Source organism: Urocampus carinirostris, chromosome 17 (assembly GCF_059441175.1).
Source record: "Urocampus carinirostris isolate Australia breed hairy pipefish chromosome 17, RoL_Ucar_1.0, whole genome shotgun sequence".
Classification (NCBI taxonomy): Eukaryota; Metazoa; Chordata; class Actinopteri; order Syngnathiformes; family Syngnathidae; genus Urocampus; species Urocampus carinirostris.
In genome coordinates this window covers 15,645,741-15,671,361 of record NC_142365.1, presented here as the reverse complement: position 1 = coordinate 15,671,361, position 25,621 = coordinate 15,645,741, and the positions used below count along the sequence as shown (strand labels likewise).

At 42.8% G+C, this 25,621-nt stretch overlaps 1 protein-coding gene across 2 annotated transcripts in view; it reads left to right on the top strand.

Annotated features, from left to right (window-relative positions):
• Positions 1-317: 317 nt before the first annotated feature.
• cxxc5a (CXXC finger protein 5a) overlaps positions 318-25,621 on the top strand; it is a 38,029-nt gene continuing 12,725 nt past the window's right edge. For both annotated transcript variants that reach the window (XM_088321583.1, XM_088321582.1), the window contains exons 1-2: positions 318-701; positions 23,820-24,691. In XM_088321583.1, the coding sequence (XP_088177709.1) occupies positions 23,945-24,691 (747 nt within the window). In that variant the 5' untranslated portion in view covers positions 318-701; positions 23,820-23,944. The remainder of the gene's footprint in view (positions 702-23,819; positions 24,692-25,621) is intronic.

The window sequence follows — 25,621 nt, the reverse complement described above, 5'->3', positions numbered from 1 at the left end:
TTTCATGCTCGATCGGCGCCCCCTGGTGGAAGGGGGCGAACCAGACCCTAAGAGTATAGCCCTTAATTAATTACAGAGAAAGTCTCAAAACACTTTCTGACTTATCTTCAAAATGATATGAAATACATTTCAGTTGACTGGAAATGACATGATGTGTTTCCCAATGAGAATATATTCAAGGGAAACCTCGCTAAATTTGAGGCAGCGATTGGTCAAGACCGGGCACTCGGCATTCCGCGTCGTGGAAATTCCACTCCAGGATTTGGCGCGCTCACCCAAAATCCATGAACCGTGTTTGCGTGTTCCCGTGGGTCGGCGAGTGGGCTCACACAGTACCGGAGAAGGCTGCGAGGCTACGAGGAAGGCAGGCGGGCAGGAAGGCAGGCTGGCTTCGGGGGGAAACCCACGCGTCCCGAGATCGTGGAAAAGTCCCTCTTTACCAGACGAGTCGTGGATTTATCTCGCCGCTTGCCGTAGGCTACTTGTGGAAGGAAGGAGGCGGAGGGAGGACGCGCCTGCCTTCCCTTCCCGCTTTGGGCTGGCTTGATTTTGGGTTGTTTTTCTGGTCACCGTTACGCACGAAAAGGCAGAGAGGAGGCGAAAGACTCGGACTGTGGGAGGACTCCCACCCCCCCCTCCTGACCCCTCTTCACCCATCCTCGCCCCTCCTCACCTCCCGTCCTCTTCTCGGATCCGTTCTGGTAGGTGCCAACAAAAACGGGTTTTGTGTTTACAAATAAGAGGAACCGGCAAGTGCGCTGCCAGCCTGCTTTGCTACTCCATTTAGGAAAAGTTCTGCGTCGGTTCTTCCGAAGCAGAAGAAAAGCTTTGTCCCGGGATGGCACCGCGGGAAAGGGATGGGTTTCCTAGGGGTCCGTCAGGGGTCCGTCAGGGGTCCGTCAGGGGTCCGTCAGGGGTCCGGCGCCGCTCCAGACAAAAGCGCGCTCATTAGCCAACGACTCCCGGTGCGTTGTCAAGGTGCTGCGCGCACTTTGCTCTTTCTTCACTTCTCTTTCTTTCTTTTTCTTTCTTATTAATTCTCTTTTTTTCCTCTCTCTTTCTCTGTGTTTATTTCTTTTTCTTTCCTTTTCAACCTTTCCCTTTCTTTCTCTTCCTTTCTCTTTCTTTTTGCTTTCTTTCCCTTTGTTTTTCCTTTCTCCTTGTTTTTCTGAGTTTTTCTTCTTTTATCTTCCTTTCTTTCTTCAATGTTGTCAGTTTTTCCTTCATTCCTTCATTCTCTTTCTTTCCATCATTCTCCTTCTTTCTGCCTTCCTTCCTTCCTTTTTTCCCTTTCTTTCTTTTTTCCTTTCTTCCTTTCTTTCTTTCTCTCTTTCTCTCTTTCTTTCTTTCTTTCTTTCTTATTTTTCTTCCTCCCTCCCCTCCTTTCTTTCTTTCTTTCTTTCTTTCTCTTTCTTTCTTTCTTTTTTTGTTTGTTTGTTTGTTTCTTTTTTGTTTGTTTCTTTTTTGTTTGATTCTTCTTTCTTTCTTTCTTTCTTTCTTTCTTTCTTTCTTTCTTTCTTTCTTTCTTTCTTTCTTTCTTTCTTTCTTTCTTTCTTCCTTCTTTCTTTCTTTCTTTCTTTTTTTGTTCCTCCCTCCCCTCTTTCTTTCTTTCTTTCTTTCTTTCTTTCTTTCTTTCTTTCTTTCTTTCTTTCTTTCTTTCTTTCTTTCTTTCTTTCTTTCTTTCTTTCTTTCTTTCTTTCTTTCTTCCTTTCTTTCTTTTTTGTTTGTTTGTTTCTTTTTTGTTTGTTTGTTTGTTTCCTTTTTGTTTCTTTCTTCTTTCTTTCTTTCTTTCTTTCTTTCTTTCTTTCTTTCTTTCTTTCTTTCTTTCTTTCTTTCTTTCTTTCCTTCTTTTTTTCTTTCTTTCTTCCTTCTTTCTTTCTTTCTTTCTTTCTTTCTTTCTTTCTTCTTTCTTTCTTTCTTCTTTCTTTCTTTCTTTCTTTCTTTCTTTCCTTCCTTCCTTCCTTCCTTCCTTCCTTCCTTCCTTCCTTCCTTCCTTCCTTCCTTCCTTCCTTCCTTCCTTCCTTCCTTCCTTCCTCCCTTCCTTTCTTTCTTTCTTTCTTTCTTTCTTTCTTTCTCTTTATCTTTCTTGCTCTTTCTTCCCATCCATTGAAAACAAAAAAATGCATATATTATTTGCAATATGTGCGTATGATTAAATACCATTCAAAATAAATGTACAAGTAAACGTAATTTTTTTCGTTCTTTCGTTTTCTCTCTTTTTCGTTTTTTTCTTTCTTTAGTTTTTTTTTCGTTTTGTCCTTTTGTTTGTTTTGGTTTTTTCGTTTTTGCGTCGTTTCGCTCTTTCTCCCCCTCCGGACAAAAAAACAAGTTGGTCGTCTTCTCCCTCTTGAAACGCAAAGTGTAATGACGCGTAAAAGCAGATCTCGGCGTTCCAGATGGCAGCGGGCTTTCGTCCAAGCTCTCAGGTGTCCTTGCGCGCGCACCACGGCGTGCACCTTCCGAGTGGGTCGCCTCCAACTTTGCCTGCGCAAAATGCAGGAGGGGCTTGGTGGAAGGGGTCTACCGGATGGATGCTGGAAACGGCTTATCTTTGTCACCATGCTGTTTCAACTTCCTCTGCCTGCGTGTGCGCGCGCAGGAGGTGAGAGGAATAGAAAACGTCACGCTCTTATAAGGTCGCATGATGTGCGCCGCTCACGCGTAAAATACACTACTTTCCGGATTATAAAGCGCACCCAATATCTCCAAATTGGCCAGAAATTGAAACATGCACTTTATAATCCAGTGCACCTTATATTTTGAGAAAATTGAAAAGGTATGCACAATGTGATACTCATAATTTCAGAACAAAATGTTTTTTCCCCAGTGATTTAGGATTTAGTATTATCACTCAAATAGCACTGTTCTCATCTCTAAAGAGTGAAATGAAATGAAAAAAAAAAAAAACAACGGCGAGATGATGAAGGTGCCGTATCTGAGTCAGATCGGTTGGCTTCTCTTGCTTTTTAGCCAAAGAAACCAGAACTATCTGTTTCATGTGGGGGAGCAAACCCCTACACAAAAAACAGCCGAAAGAGGTTTAGGTGCCGCTGTCATGATTACTGATGCGACTCAGCTGTGCCCACTCATTTGGCGCCGCCCACTGCTGGTTCTGATTGGCTCCCGATCAGCATTTGAACCCTGTCCCCTTTTGTCAGTTCATAGCGAGCGATGGCGGTGTCAAGGACGGAAAAAGAGGTCGATAGCTGAGACAGGTGAGCAAAAACGTGGTCGGGGTCAGAAACGGGTCGTAAGCCAGGACTGGGAGAGCAGATGTGGTCGGGATCAAAAACAGGTCTTAAGTCGGGACAGGAGAGCAGACGTGGTCGGGATCAAAAACGGGTCGTAAGTCGAGACGGGAGAGAAGATGTGGTCAGGATCAAAATGGGTCGTAACCGGAGACAGGAGCAAAAACGGGACAGGTGGGAGTCAGGGTCGAAAAAGGTTTGCTTAGTATTCACTGATGTTCGCAGACGGACTGACAACAGGGGATTGACAGGACCGAGTTCAAATAGTGACAGGGAGGCAATCAGAACTTGCGCCAAATGAGCGGGTACAGCTGAGTCACATCAGTGATCATGACAGCCACCAGGCTGTGCTTGCCCAAGACACACCACATCCAGGAAGTGATATGTCTTGATCCGTGAACTGGGATCTTATTGTGACTGACCGCAATTGCATAACAATGGTGGGTTCAAACCCGAATAGCCGGAGTAAGAGCATTAAATCTTAACCACCAGGCCACTACTGTTAACTATATAACAAAAAAAGACATTAGGTGACCACAAACTACATTATTTTTAGTCATGGTACCAGTACCAATTTCGAAGAATTGAGAAGATAGAAAGTGATTCTCTTTCTTTCTCAGCGAAAACTAACCTTACAGATGCTGCAGCCATGGCTTTATGTATATATTTCAGGACAACCAAATTACTTCTCACGATGGCCTTCCCTTCATTCAGTTCAGAATCCGTAAAGACTTTGCAAGTTGGCGATACAATACTTGAGTATTCACGGTTTTTAGTGGTCCTCAACCTTTTTGTACCACGGACCGATCTAATGCCTGAAAATATTCTCGCGGGCCTGTCCAATAATAGCGTCAACAGTGCGACTAAAAATACTGTGAGGATGAGATAAAACCCAACGCCTTCTCATGTGTTTCCTGTATCCCTGTGGGTATAGTGCACTGTTTCTCAATTGGTGGGTCGGTACCGAAAGTGGGTCGCAGACCCGTTTTTAGTGGCTCGTCGGACTTTTCCCCGTCAAAATAATACTCAGAAGAACAAACCAAGGGTAAACTACACTCCTTAATAAATGTTAAGTCAATTAGCGCTTTTGAGAGGGACACATCTCATTTTGTTTTGATTTTGTTGGTTTTATTTCCCTTTTCTGCCCATAACAATGGCTCCCAAGTTACTTTTTATACTGGTAAAAATACTGGTAAACCATTTTCTGTTCATCTTAATCTTAATTAACTGAATAGATAAATAAATGGTGTTCAAGTACACTTTTTTGGTCGTTTCTTGTCATATTTGATTTTTTTCCTGATATATATATATATATATATATATATATATATATATATATATATATATATATATATATTTTTTTTTTTTAATATTTTTTTTTTTTTTAATTTTTTTTTGGGGGTCAATTTTTGTTTTTGAGGCAGGTTTTTCGTTTGTTTTTTGGGTAAAATTTTTTTGTTGGTTTTTGGTCTTTTGGTTAATGTATTTTTTGAGTCATATTCAAGTCGTTAGGTGGTCCATTTGTTTTTCATTTTTGGAACGTTTTTAAGCAAACAATTATTTTTGTTGTCTTCTTGTCATATTTTTCTTGTTTCCTAGTCACTACTTGGGTTTTTTTTTTCGTATTTTTTATTTTTTGGGTCATTTATTTGGTCGTTTTTATGTTCGTTTCTAGGTCTTGTTGTATTTTGTAATTTTTTTATTTTTGATTTTTTGGTGACTTTTTTGGGGTCGTTTCTTTTCATGTTTTTGTTGTTTCCTGATCAATCTTTGTGTGTTTTTTGGTCATTTTTGGTCGTTTTTTTTGTTTGTTTCCCGGACTTGTCATACTTGGTATTTTTTCCTGGTCAATTTTTCTTTTTTTCTTTTTTGGGAGGTTATTTTTTGTCATATTTTTGTTGTTTCCTAGTCAATTTTTGTGCATTTTTGAGTCATTTATTTGGTCGTTTTTTTTTATTCGTATACTTGTCTTGTTTTATTTTGTATTTTTTCTAGTTAATTTTTTCCTTTTTTGGGGGTTGTTTCTTGTCATATTTTTGTTGTTTCATGGTCAATTTTTGCGTTTTTTTTGTCATTTATTTGGTCGTTTTTTTGTTCGTTTAGTGGTTTTGTTGTATTTTGTATTTTGTATTTTTTTCTGGTCTTTTTTTTTTACTTTTACTTTTAGGTTGTTTCTTGTCATTTTTTTCTCATTTCCTGTCATTTTCTTTGAGTTTTTTGGTCACTTATTAGGTCGTTTTGTTTTCGTTTCCTGGTCTTGTTGTATTTTGTATTTTTTTTTGGTCAATCTTTATTTCAATTTTAAAAAAATTTTTTTTGGGGGGTTGTTTCTTGTGACATTTTGACAGTTTCCTGGTCAATTTAAACAACAAATTTAAAGTAAACAAGTAAGAAGCGCCCCGAAGGGAACCGGCTTTCTTTGGTGGGGAGCCGGCTCCGCTTTATTCACATTTTAAATTTCTTTTAGTATGGGTCTATATGAAAGGAGTTTAACAGGGTTGCTCTCCCTGCCGCAATCCAGGTTCAATTCCCATTGCATCCAATGTTATGCAATTGTAAGTTGCGATATAGTACCACTCAGGCTTGGCCCGAGCTTTCATGGGGTCCTAAGCAAAATTGATTTTGGGCCCCTTATTACCTTATTATTTGCATACCTACTAGAACTCACTCCATAATTTGGAGTTAGGGGCCGCATCGGGTACAAAAGTTTTGGCCAAGGGGCCGATCTTGGAAATAGATCCAGTTTAATAATCTAGGAAGAAATGTACATGCAGACATTTACATGGGAACTAGATTAGTCTCATCAAATTCGTTTTGAAACGATCCCAATTAAAGCAAAATAATATATAAGGTCCCTATTTTAAGCACTTCATTTGATATTTAGTTTTCAGCGTTACGGTAGTTGTACTTTTTAAAAGTATTGTTTAGTATTTCTGGATTCGGATTTTTGTTGAAGTTCAGTATTTCTTTTGTGGTATTACTCTAGTTTTATTCCTGCAGTAGTTTTTTTGTAAGTTTTCTATAGTAGTATTTCTGTCGTATTTTTTTGTATTACGATAGTAGATTCTTAATTGTGGGTCTGTAGTTTTACAGTACTTTTATGATTTAGTGTTTTTGTAGTAATACTCTATTAATATTTATTTTTTATTTTTTGTACTATTTCTGATGCATTTTGTAGTATTTCCATGGTAGAATATGTTCTGTGTATCTGTAGTATTTCTGTAGTAAAATATTACTGTAGCATTATTTTAGTAGTATTTTTGTCACATTTCCATTGTATAATTTTTGTAGTATCACTGAAGGTATATTTTTGCAGCATTATTGTTGTAATACTTCTGTAGCAGTATTTCTGTAGTAATATTTTTCTGGTAGTGTTTTGTATTATAGAATTATGAAGTGTTATTTTTGTAGTAATATTCTATTATTATTTTTGTAATATTTCTGTTGTATTTGGTAGTATTTCCATAGTACAAAATGTTATGTATATCTGTAGTATTTCTGTGGTAAAATATTACTGTGGTATTATTTTAGTAGTATTTTTGTCGTATTTCCATTGTATAATTTTTGTAGTATCGCTGTAGGTGTATTTTTGCAGTATTTCTGTTGAAATACTTCTGTAGTAGTATTTCTGTAGGAATATTTTTCTGGTAGTGTTTTGTATTATAGTACTATATTATGAAGTGGTATTTCTCTAGACGTATTTTTAATGTATTTCCAAAGCAGTATTATTGTAATATTTTTGTAATTTCTTTGTAGTATTTTCATAGTATTTTTTTGTCATATTTCTTTGTATTTTTGTAATATTACTTTAGTTGTGTTTTTGTAGTCATTCTGGGGTAACATTTCTGTAGTATTTGTATCATATTATTTTTGTAGTATTTCTATACTATTTTTTCTTTTCCGAATGAAAGCAAAATAGTATTGTAGTATTTCTGTAGAAGTTTTTTTGTTTGTAGACACACGAAAGTGACAATGGGGACGAAGTTGGCACCAAAAAAGTTAACCGATCTTTAGAGCCCCCTAGTGGTTGCGGGGCCCTATGCAGCCGCTTAGTTTGCTTATGCCTCTGGTTCCACTGATCAATCAATGGACAAATCTCTCATATTTATTCAATTATAGTGCCATCCTAGCCCATGCCATGGACCTTACAGTCCGGATGTCTTATATATGAAAAAATATCACAAAAGACTATTGTTTTGGGGTACGCCTTATAATCCGAAAATCTACTGCCTTGCACAAGGGTTATTTTGTTTTGAAACGCTGACTGCGAAAAATAGCCACCTGCGCCCGTAATGACATCACTCTCCCATTTACGGCTCAATGCTCAAGAGACTGGAGCCATGGAGGAGCTTTATTGGCCACTAGTTGGATGAATATTCATCAGTCTATCCATTATCTGCACCGCTTATCCTCAGTAGGGTCACGGGGGTGCTGGAGCCCATCCCAGTTATCTTCGGGTAGTGGGCAGGGGACACCCTGAACTGTTTGCCAGCCAGTCGCAGGGCTGAATATTCAAATATATTGATAAATAGAGTACCATTCTATCGTCTTTATTAAAGGGACATTAGTAATACTTGACCACTAGATGTCGCTATATTGCTACCAAAAAATGAGTATGACAAAGCACGAAGACTCAAAGAGACCAAAACAAGCACATTTTTTCTTTTCCCTTTCACAAGGTTTTAGGGATTTGAGGGTACCCATAGAACGAAGATACTCGTTTACATGATAGTTTGTTTATTTTTGCTTTTTATTCAAATCAATAATATTTCTAATTACCACTAGGAGGCGCTAAAAAATACATAATGTCCTTTTAAGTCATAATAGATGACCCCCAGCAGTCAATATTAGGATCTTCTATATTCCGAGTTCACGGATCCCTTAACTGCCAGTAGGATAACCTACTCCCTGTGGTGTGTCTTGGGCAAATACAGCCCGGTGGCGCCCATTCCTCCTCAGGCTGGGGCTTTTTTGGGTATGGCATTGCTCCACTACGTGAAACAAATTGTGCTGGTTTGAATGGTTACCAGTTTAGTAGATACTCATAGGTCGAGAAATTTGTATTTCTTTGACATAACATGCGACTCACATAGAAGAAGCTGACATCATTATCGACCATCGTGCTGCTACGGGTACCCCTAAATACAGAAAAGCTTGTGAAAGGCAAAGAAAATGAGAAGAAAAATGTTGCAGTCCTGTTAATGTAAGTCTCCGTTGTTTGTATTCTTCCTTGTGCTTTGTGGCACTTTGGTTTGGTTGCATGACTCAATACAGAGACATATCGTGGTCAAATTTTGAAGTTTTTTTTTGTACTCTAGGAGAGAAAAAAAAAAAAAAGTACAAGAGTCTCATTTATTATTTATTTATAATTATGTTATGCTCCAAAAAGATGCCTAGATATGCCAAATGATTGAAGTAGATCTACATTATTAGTCAATTAAATACTACTTATAGACAAAACCAAAGAACAAACCCTTTTGACAAGCTCAAGAATTTGTTTAGTTTTTTTTTTTTTTTTTTTTTTAAACAATAAAATACTGTTCAAAAAACAATAAGTCCAGAGACTATTCAGCCAATCAGAATGCAGAACACAATCCAAGATGAAAATCTGCAAAGCAGCGAAACCATGAAAAGTGAACCTCGATATAGCTAGGGATTACTGTGATTTGACAGGATTACCTTGCGATTTTTGGTTGCATGACACAATATTACACAAATGTTACACAGTGTCCCTTTAAAGGCGAGTGCTGTTATCTTCAGCGATGAATTTGATGCTCGCCGTGAAATCGTTTGAGCGTCTGTCGCCCAAAAAGGAGGAAGATAAAAACGCAAGCGTGTCCTTTCGTGGCTTATTGATCAGTCGAGCATGTCATCGAGCGAACGCCCACGCCAGCTGGGGTTGTCAATATTGGGGGAGGGGGATAATGGAAATCGAGGATTTAAACAAAATAGGAAGATGTCACACAAAGGTAGAACATCTTCCGAAAAGTCTATCGTGATTATGAGCGACGTTGTGAGCTGCTGAGCTTTAAGATCTTTAACTTTTTGTCATTTTCATAAGCAATTGTCCGCTAACCTAATTCTGTACCACGGACCGGTTTAATGCAGTATGGCCCATTAATAACGTTAATAATAATAATAATAATAATAACAATAATGATTGTAGTGTCCATAATATGACACCGAGCTAAACCACCAAAGGACCCTGACCACAGTAGATGTGTTATAAACACTCTAATTTCCTTCTCTGGATGGTGAAAACAGCAAAAGTACATTACAATGCATTAATTATTGGATGCCACCAGTATCTCCACTCTTCCATGAAATCAATTTATTTTTGCAGTTAACTTGAGACATTTCTTTTATCTCAGGTAAAGATAGTATATTTTGATCAACGAGAGTGTCATTTAATTTTTGACCTGTTCGTTTGTAACTTTTTATTCACATTTTACCAAATAACAATCAATCAGGTGGGCCATTGCCTCTTGACATTGAGTAGGTTCAGGGACCATAACACAGTCCATACATATGTACACATACAAAACATCTTCCCTCCTTCAATGTATGCAGCTGTCATAAATTATTTGCTTCTGGCTTTTAGCCATTGCACAAAATGCATTACTCCATTTCAGCAATTGTTGGCTTCACGCTCTTGGTTTGACACCTCTTCTTCTTCTGCTGGTCCTGTGTTCCCCGGTGGTTGGATTGCTGCAGTTTTTGTCACTCCACACCCTCCCATTACTTCAGTTGGTAGTATCGGGTTCATTTGCGGTCAGTCGCCAGCTCCTTTGAGAGCTCTGTAAGAAAGTGTTGTTGTCCATTGGTTCTACCTGTGTAGAATTTAGGGTGCTCAGCCCCTGAATAATGAGTCGGCATTCATAGTGGCATTATCAATCATCTTGCACCATGGGCCACCTCTGTGTCTGGCGCTTGCAGGTGGTGGCACCAACCATCTGGTCTACAGGATCCTCCTCCTTCGGTATGGTTGTAGAAAAGGATCCTTTCTATATTTTTTAGCTATTTGCATCCACCATCCTGTTGTGGTGCATTGTGCAAAAGAGCAAAAAACCCCTTTCATTTGTTTATCAAAATGCTGATCCTGGTAATGGTGCCACTGAACCCAAATTCAGTACTGTGGACCTGCTTGGACTTGTTAGCTTTAACGACTGGAGAGATGTCTGACTTATTCCATCGCCAGATTTCCACAATGGTCGGACCCTTCTCCAGGAGATCCAGTGCAATAGGCACACTGGATAAGTCCACAAAAATAAATAGTAGATAGATAGATAGATAGATAGATAGATACTTTGTTCATCCCCGAAGGGAAATTCACCTTGCTAAACCAGCTAATATAACATTAGCCATCTTTGGAGATAGCTAAGTAGGGCTTACTTTGTTCCTGATTGTCACAACCAGTAGAAGCAGAGAACCCAAATGTGTAACGTTTCACACAATGCTTTATTAAGGGATCTGGGAAGCCCTCGCGAACGACGCGTGGTCGGAGATCGGAACAAGTCGGATAGCCGGGACGAGCGGGAAGCCAGGGATCGGGGATCGATACAGGAAACAGAATCAGAACACGGGTAGCCAGGACAAGAGAACGGAGCTTTGATCGGGGATCGATACAGGAAACAGAATCAGTATACAGGTAGTCGGGACAGGAGAACTGAGCTTGGATCGAGGATCGATACAGGAAACAGGTCGGGATCAAAACGGGAGCCAGAGTCAAAAGTGCCTTGCATGCGCTAAAGTTCGCAGATGGACTGACAAGGAGTGAACGAGAATGACATGTTTAAATAGGAGGAGGACCATTAGGGAACGAGTGGTAGCTGGGGCTGAACGAGTGAGCATGAGGGCAATTGGGTAATCATGACACTGATATGTATGTGTGTTTGTATTAGCTTAACATACTTTTGGCTAACAAGAAAGTAGGCCAATTTGATAACACATTATACTCTTGATCATAAGAATTCATAACATAATTTGGATCGTAAACGCAGTAGAGATAACACTTACATGCCTGTTTTTGTGTAAAAATGACCTCCTAGGTTGTGAAACTGCAATCTGGGGTGTATGTGGGACAGTGCATATTTGGTTGACAGGTACTGTTGCTAAGCTACAAAATATCATAGGATATTCCATTGGAAATGCTTGGGGTCATTTTTGATGTTACTCTTGGAAAAACTGCAATTTCTTAAAAATAGTGAAAATGAAAAAATACTCATGCTATATGCTCAGAAACATTTTTATGAGGAATACATGGGATATGATAATAATATGATAACAACTTGTATTTTTTAAAGATTTTGAAGAATAACAACCCATGGGGTCACATTTGACCCCACTCATGCATCAAAGTATTAAGACCATGTGCCGAAAAGTTAAGAAAAATAAAGTGCATAATCTTTCCTTCTGTCCGAACAATGACAAGGTATAATTGTTTATATATGATATAAACACTTTTAGAAACGTTCTGCATTGCCTTGTTAATCTTTCAACATGGATGGAGATTGATTGGACATGCAACCGTCCCGTCAGCTATTGTGAAAGACTACTGATGACAACCAGATTGCAGAACTTGTGGCGACATGAAAGTAGCATTAATTTGCTATTCTTTTCAACCGAAAGATAAAACACAAAATGTTTATGTAGAACACTTCCTAATGAACTTACTGTACATCAGTTTCTGGCCTTGTGATACACAGTAACTCATTTATTAAAGAAAAACATTTGCTGGCCATTAAAAAAGCCCACGTTCACTATGAAAATACTAGACTACTTGACATCTTGATGACATAGGAAAAGGCATGCACTATTTTTACTCCCGGGTGGACGCATTTGTTGGCCTGGAGAGGGATGGGCACTGCCAGGTTGTACTAACCGAAGCAAACCACAGGAAATAGTGCTTCTAGGACCCTAGTGGTTAAAGGAAGCCCCCACCCACATATTTTATATTTCCGTAGTGCAGCGGTTAGCACATTCGCCTAACATGCTAAAGGTCCCTGGTTCGAGACCGTGAGGAAACCATTCTGGCCTGGACAGGGATGGGCTCCACCAGGCTGTACTTGGCCATGACACACCACAGGAAATAGTGCCCCTACAACCCTAGTGGTTAAGGGATCCACCCACATTGTAAAAATTTGTTTAGGTTGAACTCTTTCCCATAATGCTCCATTAAATTGTTGTGCAATGTGGCACAAGGAGTTAAAATAGTGTAATGATGAGATCAAATCTGTTGCCGTTTCCTTTATACTCTGCAATGCTGAGGCTATGAGGTCATTGATTTTTGTTGACTGATCATTGCTCCCTAACTGTGATATACTACCGTAATACCTCAGTATAACGTGCACCCAAATTTCTAGTTTTTATTCTGGTGAGTAAATATTGTGTGTGCACACGAATAAATGCGGTATCAGCAAAAATTAAGGCTTATTTTTCTTTCCGTGTGACTTGGTACCAATTGACCCAAGGCCGGGTATTGGTCCGCAGCCCGGTGGTTGCAGACCAACGCTCAAAAAGATTCGTCATAGGTTTAAATCATCCAATATTGGCTCAAAATTGGATTACTAATTGGACAAACCCAAGACGAACCCAATTCTGGGGCTGATTCTCTCCAACGTTCTTTATTGTTTTGTAGAAACAACAGCCACAAAAATGGTGTCATGTTTTAGTTAGGGATATCTGCAAAAACCATAGTTTTTTTTTCAGATTGGGTCATTTTATACAGAACTGCATGGGTCATTTGATTTAGAACAGGGGTCCTGAACTTAGTTTAGTTGGGGGGACGCCAGAGCAAAGGTCTGGATGACAATGGGGCGAATCGAGTTTTTCCATAAGAAAACCTCTGAAAAAAAATGTGACACTAATTAGGGTCTAAAAAAAAACAAAACCCAAAAACTTCAATCAGTAACATAGGAATAAGTTTTTGGGGGTCGTGGGCTGCACTAACATCAAATGTACAGTGTGTATTTTTTAACCACTCAGACGTCGTATTGTGTCATGCAGTCAAAAACGAGTGCTAAAAAGCACAAGGATAAAAACAACCTATGGAGACTTAAAGTAACCAAAACGCAGCATTTCTTTTCTCATTCCTTTGCCTAGCCTTTCACAAAAAATAAAAACATGAAAAGGAAAAAAAATAAAGAAAAGAAAAGAAGAAGAAGAGAAAGGGGAAAATTAAAAAAGAAAATGAAAAGAACATCAAAAAAAAAAGAAAAAAACACAACAAAAAGAGAAAGAAAGAAAAACGGAAAAAGTAAAAGCAGAAAAAAACGTTTTTGTTTTCTTAGGGTTCCTTCAGCAGCAACATGGCAGACAACTAGCCGTGTTATGGTCAAAAAAATGGAAATTTCTCGACCTACAAGTAGTTCAAAAACAATCAAAGTTCAACTATTTATGTTTATTTTTTTCTAAATCCATTTGTTTTAATGATATTTTTGAATAATAGACACTGTCCCTTTAAACCATAGATCACCAAATGATGTCCTGCGGGCCGTGTCAGGCTAACCAACCGGTTTAATCGGGCCCGCGAGATGATGCTCAGAGAAGCATAAGAGAAAAAAAGAGTTGCCTCCAGTCAAACACTGACGTGCAGTTTTTAATATGTCCACTGTATGTCGCCAAAGCATGTAATAAAACTCTTGAAGTAGCCCTAATTTTTAGATAGATAGATAGATAGATAGATAGATAGATAGATAGATAGATACTTTATTCATCCCCGAAGGGAAATTCACTTTTCCAGCAGCATCCCTGAGCTGAGAACAATCGAAAATAACACGGGAGCTGCTGGAGTGGCTGCCATTCGTGACGGCGCCGAAATGCAAATGATAATAAATTTAGTAGAAAGGAGATAACAACTTGCTATTAATCTTAAAGTTTTTATTCTTGAATCAATATAATAATTCTTATGTTTTTTTGTGTTTCAAAAACAATTGGTCCCTTTATAAACAAATAGACAATAATATACAACTTGTGCAGTTAAATGCAAATGAGAAAAAATTGATTGGCTTAAACAAAACAACCTGGAACAACTATTGGGTTGCTCTTAATTTTATCACAAGTGTTTCCAGTGCAGGGGTCTCCAATGTAGTGCCCGTGGGTACCGGGTATCCCTCCACAACATGGGAGTAGGCCGCGGACAGGTTCTGAAACCCGTGAGTGGTTATTGTGATTTTCCTGGAACTATGTGTTTTATCTTTATTTTTTTATCTTTATTGCCTGAACTCATCTTGAGTTAATCTTGTATTTTTATCTTCTAATATTCGTAGAATTTCATTGAGCAGGGAAACGTGGTTCTTTACTGTTCATATGACAATAAACACTTGAAACTTGAATCTCACAACCTGGCAATAACATAGTAACAACATAGTAATAACCTAGATGTAACAAGCTAAGTCTGACCCTGTGAAACTAATCAAAATGGATTTATATATATCACTCTTCTGGGACACTCCAAGATGGCGGCCTTGCTTTTTGAATCGACCGGAGCAAAGAATTTCTCGGCCCAGCAGGAAGTTCCGGGAGCCGTCGGCGGTTGCACGGCAACTAAAATGTGTTGGCACACAAAAAACGGACGCGTCTGTCCTCGGCTAAGGGATAATGGAGTCTCCCAGGCTGGTAGGCGGAGTTACCGTGCTCGGTCGGAGGTTTTCATGCAGAATTAGCAAAGAAGTGCGTCCGAACATGCTCAACGTTATAACAATTGCAGTCATCTGCTAGTGGCGGGCTGTGCATTTTACACCTAGGCCTTCAGTGGTGCTACTTTGGAATCAGTCCAACCTTCGATTAATATTTTATGGCTATAAAACATTTACTGCAGCTAAAGCTGTGACACGTGTATTAAAAAACATTGATAATAACTCGGAAAGTACAATATTATTTAGGAATATAAACACTATTTACTCAGCAAAAAAAATCAATCCACCTTTCTTTCATCAAGAAGATTTCAATTAGTCTGTCGTACAGATTATGCGTGGGTCTAAATTCCATCAAAAAGTTATTTTCTACCTTTTAACAGAAGCAGTGGACACGGGGATATTTTTCTTCACCTTTTCGTTGTGAAACTGTTAATTTTTTCCTTACGCCTGCTAGAAGGCCCTGGCCTGCACACATGACATCTGATTGGCTAACCCAACACTTATTTTATGTCTCAGGGCAGAAAGGATTATGAGGGTCTCCGGGTAGATTTCTGAACCGAACAACACGTAATGGCTGAAATGTGATTAGTTAAATGTTAAATAAGAAAGCACAACCAGATTAAAAGGAACAAAACGGAAGTTAGCAGACAATTTGGAATTATTTCATATGTATTCATGAACAACTTGTAAACAATCACAGAATTCAGATATTATTAAGGCCAGCAGAGAAAGCCTTGCAGGCCTTGACGGCTCGTCACTGTCGTCTGCAATTAATAAAAAACCCACTCAAATACATTTTTCATACGAGGTCACAATTTTAATTGATGAGGTGAATGTTGTAGTACGCGCACCAGGCCACTAGTTGGCAGTGTAACCTATGACGGATCCTTCTGGACCAGAAAACATGATGGATGATCATTTTAACAAGGCAATTTTTAAATTGTCAATTTTGTTACTTATTTGAAGATATTGTAACTAGTTTCTCTTCAACCTTTAAGAGACAAAGGTGTTATTTTTTAATGAGTAAATGCTTTGGACAAATAGGAGGCACTAAATGATACACACTGTCTCTTTAAGTGCAGCTTGATGGATTATGGATTCATTTATTACTGATTGATTTGTGAATTGATTTTTAAAGTTTTAAATATTATAACTTATTTTGTATGGAATTATTTTAAAAGCCATTTAAGAACAGGAGAATGTATTTATCAGTGCTTTTTATCGGCCCACCCTCACTCAGACCCTAGCTCTAGCGACCCCTAACTCAACTCCAAAGTTCAGCACAATTGTTTTAAAAAAAGCTATACCTGGCGCAGAGGGCGCTAGGTGAAAAATAAAGGGGAGTGCGCTATTAGTGCAGAGATCCATCCCACTCCTACAGCTCACGCAATCATTTGCTCTGGGTGCTTGGCTGGCCTATTCGGGTGTTTACAGTTTGTTGTGTGGGTTTTCGTCATAAACTGTCTCAACAATGAACATACATTGTTTAATGAGCTTAATCCACTTCCAGACATCCTGTGCGGAGTTTGTATGTTCTCCCCGTGCTTGCGTGGGTTTCCTCCGGGCACTCCGGTTACCTCCCACATTCCAAAAACATGCATTTCAGGTGAATTGGCCGGTCCAAATTGTCCCTAGGTGTGACTGAGTGAGTAAGTTGTCTGTCCCCGTGTGCCCTGCGATTGGCTGGCAACCAGTCCAGGGTGTCCCCTGCCCACTGCCCGATGATTGCTGGGATGGGCTCCAGCATCCCCGCGACCCTACTGATGATAAGCGGTGCAGCTAATGAGATGAAATGAGAGATAATATAATATAATATAATATAATATAATATAATATAATATAATATAATATAATATAATATTATATAATATCCATCCATCCATCCATTGTCTTCCGCTTATCCGAGGTCGGGTCGCGGGGGCAGCAGCGTTAAAAGGGAAGCCCAGACGTCCCTATCCCCAGCCACTTCCTCCAGCTCATCCAACGGGACCCCGAGGCGTTCCCAAGCCAGCCGAGAGACATAGTCTCTCCAGCGTGTCCTGGGCCGCCCCCGGGGCCTCCTGCCGGTGGGACATGCCCGGAACACCTCCCGAGGGAGGCGTCCAGGAGGCATCCTTATTAGATGCCCGAGCCACCTCAACTGGCTCCTCTCAACGCGGAGGAGCAGTGGCTCTACTCCGAGTCCCTCCCGGATGACTGAGCTTCTCACCCTATCTCTAAGGGAGAACCCAGCCACCCTGCGGAGGAAACTCATTTCGGCCGCTTGTATCCGGGATCGAGTTCTTTCGGTCATGACCCAAAGTTCATGACCATAGGTGAGGGTAGGAACGTAGATCGACCGGTAGATCGACAGCTTTGCCTTTCGGCTCAGCTCCCTCTTCACCACGACAGACCGGTACAGGGTCCGAATGACGGCAGACACTGCACCGACCCGTCTGTCGATCTCCCGTTCCATCCTACCCTCACTCGTGAACAAGACCCCAAGATACTTGAACTCCTCCACTTGGGGCAAGACCTCCTCCCCGACACGGAGGGAGCATACCACCCTTTTCCGACTGAGAACCATGGCCTCGGACTTGGAGGTGCTGATCCCCATCCCGGCCGCTTCACACTCGGTTGCGAATCGCTCCAGCGAGAGCTGAAGATCACGGGCTGAGGAAGCCAACAGCACCACGTCATCTGCAAATAGCAGTGACGCAATGCTGAGGCCCCCAAACCGGACTCCATCCCCGCCAAGGCTGCGCCTAGAAATTCTGTCCATAAAAGTTATGAACAGAATCGGTGACAAAGGGCAGCCCTGGCGGAGCCCAACCCTCACCGGGAACGAATCCGACTTATTGCCGGCAATGCGGACCAGACTCTGGCACCGGGCATACAGGGACCGCACAGCCCGGATAAGACTGTGCGGTACCCCATACTCCCGAAGCACCCCCCACAGGGCCTCCCGAGGAACACGGTCGAATGCCTTCTCCAAGTCCACAAAACACATGTAGACCGGACAGGCAAACTCCCATGCACCCTCAAAGACCCTGAAGAGTGTATAGAGCTGGTCCAGTGTTCCACGGCCAGGACGAAAACCACACTGTTCCTCCTGAATCCGAGATTCGACTTCCTGGCGGACCCTCCTCTCCAGTACCCCTGAATAGACCTTACCAGGGAGGCTGAGAAGTGTGATTCCCCTGTAGTTGGAACACACTCTCCGGTCCCCCTTCTTAAAGACGGGAACCACCACCCCAGTCTGCCAGTCCAGAGGCACTGTCCCCGATGTCCACGCGATGTTGCAGAGGCGCGTCAACCATGACACGCCCACAACATCCAGAACCTTAATGAAGTCTGGGCGGATCTCATCGACCCCCGGGGCCCTGCCACCGAGGAGTTTTTTGACAACCTCGGTGACTTCAACCCCAGTGATACGAGAGCCCAACCCAGAGTCCTCAGGCTCTGCTTCCCCAGAGGAAGACGTGCCGGTGGAATTGAGGAGGTCTTCGAAGTACTCCGCCCACCGATTCACAACGTCCCGGGTCGAGGTCAGCAGCGCCCCATCGGCACTATACACAGTGTCGATGGCACACCGCTTCCTCCCCCTAAGACGTCGGATGGTGGACCAGAATTTCCTCGAAGCCGTTCGGAAGTCGGCTTCCATGGCCTCGCCAAACTCCTCCCATGCCCGAGTTTTTGCCTCGGCAACCGCCAAAGCCGCATTTCGCTTGGCCAGCCGATACCTGCCAGCTGCTTCCAGAGTCCCACAGGCCAGGAAGGCCCGATAAGACTCCTTCTTCAGCTTGACGGCATCCCTCACCGCCGGTGACCACCAACGGGTCTGAGGGTTGCCACCGCGGCAGGCACCGACTACCTTGCGACCACAGCTCCGATCAGCCGCCTCGACAATGGAGGCGCGGAACATGGTCCACTCGGACTCAATGTCCCCCGCCTCCCTCGGGACATGGGCGAAGTTCTGCCGGAGGTGTGAATTGAAACTTCTTCTGACAGGAGATTCTGCCAGCCGTTCCCAACAGACCCTCACAACACGCTTGGGTCTGCCGGGTCGGGCCGGCATCTTCCCCCACCATCGAAGCCAACTCACCACCAGGTGGTGATCAGTTGACAGCTCCGCCCCTCTCTTCACCCGAGTGTCCAGAACATGCGGCCGCAGGTCCGACGAAACGATGACAAAGTCGATCATCGAACTACGGCCTAGGGTGTCCTGGTGCCAAGTGCACATATGGACACCCTTATGTCTGAAAATGGTGTTCATTATGGACAGACCATGACGAGCACAGAAGTCCAATAACGAAACACCACTCGGGTTCAGGTCAGGGGGGCCGTTCTTCCCAATCACGCCCCTCCAGGTCTCACTGTCATTGCCCACGTGAGCGTTGAAGTCTCCCAGCAGTACGAGGGAGTCCCCAGGGGGAGCGCTCTCAAGCACACCCTCTAAGGACCCCAAGAAGGGTGGGTACTCCGAACTGCTATTTGGTGCATAAGCACAAATAACAGTCAGGACCCGTCCCCCCACCCGAAGGCGGAGGGAGGCTACCCTCTCGTCTACCGGGGTGAACCCCAACGTACAGGCGCCGAGCCGTGGAGCAATTAATATGCCCACACCGGCTCTGCGCCTCTCACCACGGGCAACTCCAGAGTGGAAGAGAGTCCAACCCCTCTCGAGAGGACTGGTACCAGAGCCCAAGCCGTGCGTAGAGGTGAGTCCGACTATATCTAGTCGGAATTTCTCAACCTCACGCACCAACTCGGGCTCCTTCCCTGCCAGAGAGGTAACGTTCCATGTCCCAAAAGCCAGTTTCTGTAGCCGGGGATCGTCGCGCCAAGGACCCCTCCCTTGGCTGCTACCCAGCTCTCTGCGCACCCGACCCCTTTGGCCCCTCCTACAGGTGGTGAGCCCATGGGAAGAGGGTCCCACGTCGTCCCTTCGGGCTGTGCCCGGCCGGCCCCCGTGGGTAAGGGTCCGGCCACCAGGCGCTCGCCAGCGGACCCCACCTCCAGGCCTGGCTCCAGAAGGGGGCCCCGGTAACCCGCGTCCGGGCGAGGGAAATCGAGGACCAAAGTTTTCTCTCATCATTAGGGGTCTTCTGATCTGCGTTTTGTCTGGCCACTCACCTAGGACCTGTTTGCCATGGGTGACCCTACCATATATATATAATATCATATAATATAATATAATATAATATAATATAATTGAATCTGCTTTGGCTTTACATCCACTAAAACTTGAAGATATAGTAAAAAATTAGCAGCCTGTCATATTATCTCCGAGCCTGATGTACCGATACTCATAAAAAAAATATGGCTGCAACTAAATACTATTTTGACAGTCGACTAGTCACCGACTGTTCAAATTATATATATAATAACCAGTTTTAGTTATTTTTTTCTAAAATGAAGTTTATTTCATTATGTGGCAAATGATAATAAACACAAGAAAAATGGGTACAATGAAAATTGCATTCTTGAACATGCTGCAGATTGGTACAAAAGTTAAATAAGCATGCACTATCCAAAATCTTTTTGGCATATGTGTCAGTAAGTAGACATATATATAAACCGTTGTCCATTTTTTAGGGACATGACAATAAATAATTAATTAGAATAAAGTAAAAACAAAATTCCCCTGAAAACCAGAGCTTCTCAATTATTTTCTGCCACATAAGAAGAAGAAATCCTCTTGTGAACATAACCTGAATCCTGATAAGGCGATTCAGACTCCATTTTGTTCAACTGTCCTACGTGCTCTTTAAATGTTCATGTGTCACCGAGCTACCGCCATGATACGCATGGTCTTCTTTATCCAGGCTAAAATGCTCTAAAACTTTAGAGGTTTTTCGTATGCGTAGTTGATGTTTACGCTGCCATTTCTGTATGTTTTTGTTACCGCTCCAGACAGAGATGCTATTGCGCATGCACGACTCTCAGCAGAGATGATATCCATGTAGAGATGCCTCACTCTGATGGAAGAACGTGTCTGTCGACAATGGTCGTCAATGGATCCTTTATCGACAAAATTTTGACATCGTCGACTAATCGTTCCAGCCTTAGAAAAGAACTATGTCATGCTCATTCTCTGATCTATTTCCAAGCAGTGGCTGGACCGGAGTCAGATGTTGTGTCGGTGTAGTGAAATTATTTCCTATCCCTGGAGTCATTCTACCACTTATGATTTTCGTTTGTATTCATTCTTATTTGACTATGTTGTTGGTTGGTTGGTTGGTTGGATCCCTTAACCACTAGGGTCTTGGGGGACCATTTCCTGTGGTCTTTCTTGGGCAAGTACAGCCTGGTGGCCCCCATCCATCTCCAATAAATGTTTCCACCGGTCTTGAAGTATTTTACTGCTTCAAAATACTGTTTTCTGACGTAGCTTTTAAGCCTTGTTTTATTTTCTCCAGTAGATTTCTCGCATGGTGTTTATTGACCACGGTAATCACGCAGCGTATGTATGCTTGCCAACCCTTGTTTTGTTGCTGGCTTTACTTGATTACGTCCATCCATCCATTATTTGCACCGCTTATCCTCAGTAAAGTCGTGGGGGTGCTGGAGCCCATCCCAACTATCTTCTGGGAGTGGGCATAGGAAACCTTGAACTGGTCACCAGCCAGTTGCAGGGCATGGGGAAAGACAACTCACTCTCTCATTCATACCTAGGGACAATATGGACCGGCCAATTAACCTGACATGCATGTTTTTGGAATGTGGGAGGCAGGAAACCCACGCAGGCTCAGGGAGAACATGCAAACTCCGTACGGGGGAGGCTCAGCAGCTGGGATTGAACCCTGGACTTCCACACCAACTTGATTACCAAGAAAACACATTTGCTGCTAGCCTACGGTAGGACGTCTCAAGAGGGTAGGACGTTTTTGCAGAACACCGGGCCTCGGTTTATCAAGAACTCCGGTCGACTACCACCTCGACAGTGTGGGAAATTCACCAAGCACTTCTTTGCCTTCAATGAAGGCAAAGTCTTGGGAAACGGCGGCTCAATTTGTGTTTTCTCTGGTGCGATTAGTGCGGGACGCTGTCGGGAATTCGTTCTCGGTCGCGCTGGGAGAAAGCGAAAGGCGAGGGGCCGCAAGCGCTGGCGCCACGTCCCCCTGAGCCGGCGAGAATGTGGGGGCTGCGCTCTCGCCTTTGAAGCTTTACCTCCCACTAATTCTGGCCTTCCAATTTCCACACGCTGCACAGACGAACCCCCTCCTCATCCGCTCGCCCTCCTTCTCCTTTTGTTTCCCTTATAAGGAATAGCCCGGCCATTTCCTCGGCTTTTCTGTGGGAGGCGGCGCGCTTGTTTGTGAGTGCGGACAGGTCAGGCTGCGAGCGTCCTACTTTGTCTTCTGGCAGACCGGCGGCCGCAGGAATCTCAAAGGCGCTGTTGCGTAGCCTGCCCTGCAAACTGCCGGCTAATCCCGTTTAGAGGATAGGAACGCTGCAAAAACTTTGATTATTCGGGCATGAAAATCCATCACTTTCTACAGATGAGATGAGACAATATTTTGAGGTGAATAGGGGGCTACTGTGAGATTTCCCAGAGTCAATCGGGCTTTTTAGGTGGTGCGTTTGAATGAATCTGTGTAGTTTGCACGGGCAGGAGTACTGTGTTCATCTGTGTCTATCGCACATTCGATTTGATCTCATTGTCCCACCATTTTTATTCACGCTACCAGAGACAAATGTTCAAAAGTGGAAAAAAAAACAGAAAGTCGTCCTGAGAGATACAAACACAAAAAAAGCACGACGAGGGGAACGACTCTTTTGTGTATCTGATGATGAATCGGACTTTGAAGGACATGAAATAAATCCATTGTCAATTTTGTGTTGGTATTGGGTTCATAGTTGTCAATAAATCATTTGAATCATGGCCGCTTGTATTCAATGTTTGTCACGTTCAATGCTTAGTTTGAGCCGAGGAGAAGTCGGACAAAATTTTATCCCGATTCTTAATAAAAAAATGTGCACGTTATACACAAATGAATACGGTATTTCCTCTTCACCTTTCTCGTATTTTCAAACCCTGATCCATTTTCATGCCTCGTTATTATCGATATTCAATATTGAGTACAGACTACCCGACTCACGAATGAGTTACGTTCCGAATGATTGTTTGTAAGTTGCTTCAGTGCTATATTTTGTATGTTGAAGGTTTGTATATGTATGTTTAAGGCTTGTATAAGTAACCTACATTGTTTTGTACTAAAAAATAAAAATTAAAAAAAATAATATGCTCGTTAAAGATAAATAAAGTTAAGTTAAACTTACTTTTGAAAGAGTTAGGTGCCTTCCTCCTCCGCGATAGCGAGAGCGAGGATTCTGATCTGGCCTACACCTAAGCCCACCCATAGAGTTAGCGATAGCATTAGCAAGCTAACAGTAAGCTAATTGCTGAATTTTCACATGATATTCAGAACATTATGAATAAGAAAAATATCTAACATATTACTGTGCTAACAGCAAGTCAAGCCATCCAGTCATATTTTTAATTCCTATTGATTTAGGCCTTCACAATTGTCATTAGCTAGGTATGTACCCCTAATAAATGCCAAGAAAATGGATAAACATCTACTTTCGTGTGGTCTGCTTTATCGGGGTCTCTACCACTCACTGGCGGCTGAATTGGGTATTGCAGCTCCTGAACACGACCACTCCAAGCAGTTGAATCCAATATTCTATCGGAACTAACACCTTGATTGATGCAAATGTTTCTCGTGTACACGTTTCAACAAACCCAAGCCCCAACAACTAGTAGAGGGTCTGGCAACGCCGGGCAATTATGCTTCTACACGAATAATACGGCAACTATTCAGACTTCAAAAAGGATAAAAAGACCTCAAAAACCAAAGCGTTGAAAATGTCAGTCGCTAGCGACGTGTTAATGTGGTGCTGGTTTAACAATCGAGATTAACAAGCGTTCTTCTGTCCCTGTGTTCAGGTTCCAGATGGTCGACGCAAGAAGGCGGATGAGGGCTTAGCCGGCGCGCTGGGAGAAGGCGTCCCGTGGTGGGTGGGCACGGACCGGACCCCGAGAAGCTCGTCCCCCCTTCATCCGCCGGGACCATGTCCGTCAGGCCGTCCCGGACGGAGGACCCGGACCGGGGCAGCTGCCGACCAGAGACTCCGTCCGCCGAGCGCCGGAACCGCAGCGGCATCATCAGCGCGCCGTTGAACCGGAGCCTGAAAAACTCGCGCACGCTTTCGCAGTACACGGCCGTTTCCTCCGGCACCGGACTCAAAGATGGGGGGCAGGCCAAGGCGGCCAAGCCCCCGCCGCCGACCCCGGCTCAACCCCAGCCCGCCGTCTCGGCCAAGTTGGACAGGACCCTGGAGCAGGTTCTGGAGGGACAGAACGGCCTGCTGCATTTTGCCCAGGCCGCCGCCTTGTTGAAGCGGGCCGGGATGGAGCACATGCTCTTGCCCGGGGTGGCGGCGAGCGTCGGGGACGGGGGCGACCCGGAGGTAGCTTCGGTCACGGACGCTGCCGGGGCCGCCACGGACTTCCCGTACGGACTGGGGGCCGGCTTCCCCTTCAACCCTGGTCTGTTCATCATGACGCCGGCCGGTGTTTTCCTGGCCGACAGCGCCCTGCACATGGCCGGTTTGGGCGAGTACCCGGCGCACAACGAACTGGCGTCCGCAATCCACTCGGGGAAGAAGAAACGCAAGCGTTGCGGCATGTGCCAGCCCTGCCGGCGGCGGATTAACTGCGAACAGTGCAGCAGTTGCCGCAATCGTAAGACGGGACATCAGATCTGCAAGTTTCGCAAATGTGAGGAACTCAAGAAGAAGCCCTCTGCTGCTTTGGAGGTAAGAAAGGTCGCGTCCTCGCTCGACTCCACGGAACAAAATTTTTGTTTGAGAAAACGGCAGACGGAATAGTTCTCGGGTGTAGAAAAATGTCAGACGAAGGTAGAAAGTCTTCTAAAAAAATTATTGTTTTAAGGTGCTGAGCTTCAAGATCTTCAACTTTTTGACGTATTCAAAGGTATTTGGCACGCACATAAATGTGTTAAAATAGCCCAAGATTGTCTCAAAAACAGACCAACCGTATTCTCAGGTTGATTTGTCCTAGCGTTCTGTGTGGTTTTGTAGAAACAACCGCCACATAAATTTGGTGTAATGTTTCAGGTTTTTTTTTTGCACAAGATATTCCTGAAAAAATATATATTTTCAAATTTTGTAAATTGGGTCATTCCACAAAACAGTATTGGTCATTTTGTTTGGAGCAAGGGTCTCAAACTCCATTTACTTGGGGTCCAACAAACAGATCGCTGGGCCAAAACTGGTTTTCTTGAAGAAAAGCGCATATGAAAACATTTCACTGTTCTCAATTATTCTTTATAAACTTTGCTACACAAAATGTGATCTAAAACTCCAAAGATTTCAGAATGAATGTAAAAATATATCGTTTGAAGGGATTTTCATTTTTTGACGTATTTTAGTGACAAGGGCTGTCAAGTTTAAACTTTAGTAGACACTCAAACTAAGGAGAGAAGACATCAATGGATTTTGAATTTGCAAGGAACCAGGGAGAGAAGCCTTCAGATAAGAGCATTCCACTCCCCACTTTAGATGCCCGCCCATGAGCTTCCTCTTTTTAATAAATATCTAAGGTTACAAAAACAAGATCAGCCCTAAAGAGTGTGGAAATCATAGAACAGATACAAGAATGGCTGATAGCGCCAATGATGTGAAAAGAACAGCAGAGCGCAATAATAGTCAAAATAAACTGGCTCT